The 4,658-nt window shown below is 42.6% G+C and overlaps 1 protein-coding gene across 1 annotated transcript; it reads left to right on the top strand.

Annotated features, from left to right (window-relative positions):
* The first annotated feature begins 2,133 nt into the window (after positions 1-2,133).
* LOC124665912 (cytochrome P450 72A15-like) lies at positions 2,134-4,360 on the top strand. Its single transcript, XM_047203264.1, has 4 exons — positions 2,134-2,655; positions 3,099-3,343; positions 3,426-3,810; positions 3,935-4,360. The coding sequence occupies exons 1-4, from the start codon at positions 2,134-2,136 to the stop codon at positions 4,358-4,360; spliced, it is 1,578 nt and encodes a 525-aa protein (XP_047059220.1).
* Positions 4,361-4,658: the final 298 nt, after the last annotated feature.

The raw sequence follows: 4,658 nt of genomic DNA on the forward strand, positions 1-4,658 counted from the left end.
ATGGGTTTCAGTTGTGTGGTTTGTACAATTCTTTAATCAATGCACCTTCACTACATAGCACCATCTTTCTTACCCCACCGAGCTTAGAAATAAGGGTACCCTAGAAATAAAGCTTTCCAATTACACCAACCATGATGAAAGGTATATAAATAACTTCCACGTTGAGCTATTTCAATTTTGTGCATATATTCTATCAAATATCTGCTCGAGTAGTTTCTATATCTAAATTTAACATGCCTGTTATCTTCAAGGTTGTAAATGACAGTGCGATACTAAACAATCGAGCAGCATGGTTCATGATTATTTACAAGATGCTAGCTATGAAACCAAAATCTGCAAGGTTTATTTGTCAAGTATATATCTTTAGAGCTTCTTACTTTTCGCTTGCAGTATGTGAGATGTTTGTTTTTCGAGATGTGACATGCCACACTATATTATCCAATCTAATAACCTCAAATTTTAAGAAGTAAAATGGTTTCAAACATTACAAATTCTAATACAACTACTAATTTACAGTTTCCAACTTTTCATCTTAGATCAATCTAATGATCGAAGCAGACAACACATTTTAATTGCTCCAACGATGTGTCATCTAGCATGTTGTGTTCTTCACTTCTTCTATAGAAACACCAAAGATTTCTACATCCATACAGTTGACAGTTGGTATTCTCCATACAAAACGCGATTGTCGATTTTGCCAGGTACAGGTAAGAATGCTCTAGCTCTCTTTGCTTATTTCGCTTGGTTTCTTCCTGATATAATATTATGTTATTTGACAAGTGTTTTGGTTGCTACCGAAAGATTCCTACCCAGGTATGCCATGATCAATTGCTTCTTTACTAATTTGATGTTCTTGCCAAGATCAATTGCTTCTTTACTGATTTGTTGTTCTTTCCGTGGGACCATATAAGTGTCGGAATTGATCTGGTCTTCCCTCTATTCAGTTCTTACATTCGACTACTTTTACATGGTGCACAATCTAAATTCTACAGTGGATCTACTATTTATACTCAGGACAAGCATGACGTATGCTCCGCAAAATCTGCAGTCTTGGGCGTGTCTTTACTGCACATATGCGACTGAAACCCTTTCTCAGTTTCAGAGCTTGGCAGCTGACACAGTGATATAATCTATTTGAGACAAACTTGCTAATTTCTGCCAAATCAACTGTAGAGTACGACTAATTTTGGCAATCACAGGCATCATCACTCTGAATTTTCAGGTTTACCCCTGCACAGTACCTACTTCAACTGCATAATCTATCTGAAAAATGTAAAATGTACAGTCATCACAAAACAAAGTACTCAGCTAGCATTAACAGGCTAGCCTTGCTGTTACAGTTAAGAGCTAGATGGCATTAGGCATGTCTGAATGGCCAGCAATCCTATAATATGTATATATATATATATTGATGTTATGGAGTGTAAAAATTCCACCGTATAAAAATCTCTTCCTATTTATATTCTGCACAATCATCTATTTATGTCACTGATGATAGCCCATTTTCTGCTACTATTTGTTCATATGACTATAAAATTATAATTCAAACTCTGCACTCAACAAGCTGTAAAAGCTGCTTGCAAAGGTGATACAAAATACATATGAGAACCGCTAACTAATTAGGCCAGAGGACTATCACTACATGCAAAGCCTGATTGAAATACAGATCAACGGCATGCAAATACGATTGCCTATCATAACAGTGGCACATATTTTGTTTTATGTAATCATTCAGCTCAAGGGTCTTCTCTACAAATATAGAGTCACGGGTGTGGCGTGTCACCGCGCCTATGGATCCTAGTATGCAAGAAAGACCGAGCAATCTGAGTTCACGTGGGGTCCATCCCGCTCGTCACCGACCACGCCGGTCCCATCGGAATTTCTTCCCCACCAAGTTCCTTATGAGCAAGGCAACATGACCGCCGGCAGGCTGACTGAGCGCACTCATCTTACACTAAACTTGAACAAACCATAAACAAATCAGCACGATTGTTGGACTACGGCACCTCGGCGACACGTCTATATAACCTCATACCTAATTAATACCGTCTCCAGTAAAAGTCCACTCGAATCAGATTCTATACTAGCGAAGCAAACCTGCATGCTCCCATTTCTCTCTAAACCTTGAGAGCAATGGTTCTTGTACTGGCGCTGGTCTCGCTGCCATGGGGCCTCCTGGTGTGCAGCCTCCTGTGCCTCGCCCTCCTGCGGCAGGCCGCCAAGCTGCTGGACATGATGTGGCTGCAACCGCGGCGGCTCGAGCGGGAGCTCCGGGCACAGGGCCTCCGCGGCACGCCCTACCGCTTCCCCGCCGGCGACATTAAGGACTACGGCCGGCTGAGCAGGGAGGCCTGGTCGAGGCCCCTGCCGCTGCGGTGCCACGACATCGCCCCCCACGTTGCGCCTTTCCTCTACAACACCGTCCAGGAACACGGCAAGACCTGCTTCTCTTGGTTCGGCCCCGTCCCGAAGGTGACCATCGGTGACCCTGACCTCGCCAAGGACGTCATGTCCAATAAGTTCGGGCACTTCGAGAAGATGAAGTTCCCCGCGCTATCCAAGCTGCTGGCCGAAGGCCTCGCCAGTATCGAGGGCGACAAGTGGGCCAAGCATAGGCGCATCCTCAACCCTGCATTCCAGCTCGAGAAAGTCAAGGTAAGCTCAAATATGGCTCAATATCATGCGACCACAATCAGAGTTTTAAATAGCTGGCTATGCCCGCATAGCCCTTCAAAAAGGTACAAGACCCTAAGTGGACGCATGTATCCAAATTGAGAGATGGGTAGTTGTGAGAGAATTCAAATTTTGGTCAGATGGCTAACGCCATCGACTTGAACATAGGAAAACATCCATCGAGGTTGGTAGTATGAACTGACTACACGTTTTAGTCGGTTTGTCTAGTTAAAAATCAAACTTATGTAACTAAGGAGAATGGCCCCGAGCCCCCGATTTCATCCACAAAATAACAACACTGCAACTTACATCACAACTAGTCATTCTGAAGATATCTTGGAAACATAATTTATTTTGGCCTCGATTTAGTACTATATTAAAATCCGATGGACCGTAGAATTGATTGTTCCAATGTGTGACTGCAGCGCATGATTCCAGCATTTTCGGCGTGCTGTGAAGATCTCATTAGCAGATGGGCGGAGTCTCTCAGCTCTGACGGTTCATGCGAGCTGGATGTTTGGCCAGAGCTCCAGAACCTTACTGGAGATGTCATTTCTCGCACCGCATTCAGCAGCAACTACCTTGAGGGAAGGAGGATTTTCCAGCTGCAGTCGGAGCAATCTAAGCGTCTCATGACGAACATTCAGAAGATTCTCATTCCTGGCTACTTGTTAGTTACTAATTAAACTTCATTACCATCTGCAATTTAATAACAAGTATATTTCAAATGCATCCTAATTTGGCACTTTTAGGTCTATGCCAACCAAAAACAACAAAAGGATGAATCAGATCAACAAGGAGATTGAATCTATACTACGAGGTCTTGTTGGCAGAAGAGTTCAAGAAATGAAAGAAGGAGAAAGCACCAAAGACGACTTACTTGGTTTATTGCTAGATTCAAATATGAGACACGTGGATGAGCATGGAGAATCCCAAGTGGGAATGACAATTGAAGATGTCATCGAGGAATGCAAGTTGTTCTATTTTGCAGGAATGGAGACAACATCGGTGCTACTCACGTGGACTATGATCGTACTAAGCATGCACCCGGAGTGGCAAGATCGTGCGAGGGAAGAAATCATGGGTCTATTTGGAAAACACAAACCAGAATACGAAGGCCTAAACCGACTCAAAACAGTAAGGGCTTACTACTGAAAATATTGCAATTTATTGATTTGCTGAAGTCCATGATTTACCGTGTTGACCACATAGATTGTTGGATTCCATTTATAACTCGTTCCTGGTCCTTTAATTTGTATAGGTGACCATGATCCTATATGAGGTTCTCCGGCTATACCCACCAGCAATAACATTCAGCCGGAAAACTTACAAGGAGATGAAGATTGGAGGCGTTACGTACCCTGCTGGAGTGATGATTGAGCTTCCTGTGATGTTCATCCATCATGATCCTGACATTTGGGGTAGTGATGTCCATGAGTTCAATCCCGAGAGGTTTGCCAACGGGGTCTCCAAGGCATCCAAAAATCCAGGCGCTTTTCTCCCTTTTGGGTGGGGGCCACGGATATGCATCGGCCAGAACTTCGCATTAATAGAGGCTAAGATGGCGATTTCCATGATCATTCAGCACTTTGAGTTTGAGCTTGCACCGTCGTATACTCATGTGCCACATACCGTGATAACAATGCATCCAATGCATGGGGCACAAATTAAGCTTAGAGTAATATGATCATTGGAAATTATTTTTCTTGTATTATATGCATGATTTAATACGCATTATATTTCCTGTTTGCAGGTTTTGATTTCATAGATTTGGTGATATAAATATAAAGTACTTGTAAAATGGTATATGCTAGTGTTTTGTGACGTTACCTGCATAATGCTTATTTATGATGAACGAGATGCCAACTTGTGCGCTTTCCCAAGCTAAAAATGTTGAAGGAGAAACAAATATAACGCAATCGCAATAGTTTTGCGACAGACTATTATGTTTTCTTGGGTACATAAGTATCCGTCCACATTTGTCC

The sequence above is a fragment of the Lolium rigidum genome, chromosome 6 (genome assembly GCF_022539505.1).
Source record: "Lolium rigidum isolate FL_2022 chromosome 6, APGP_CSIRO_Lrig_0.1, whole genome shotgun sequence".
Taxonomy (NCBI): Eukaryota; Viridiplantae; Streptophyta; class Magnoliopsida; order Poales; family Poaceae; genus Lolium; species Lolium rigidum.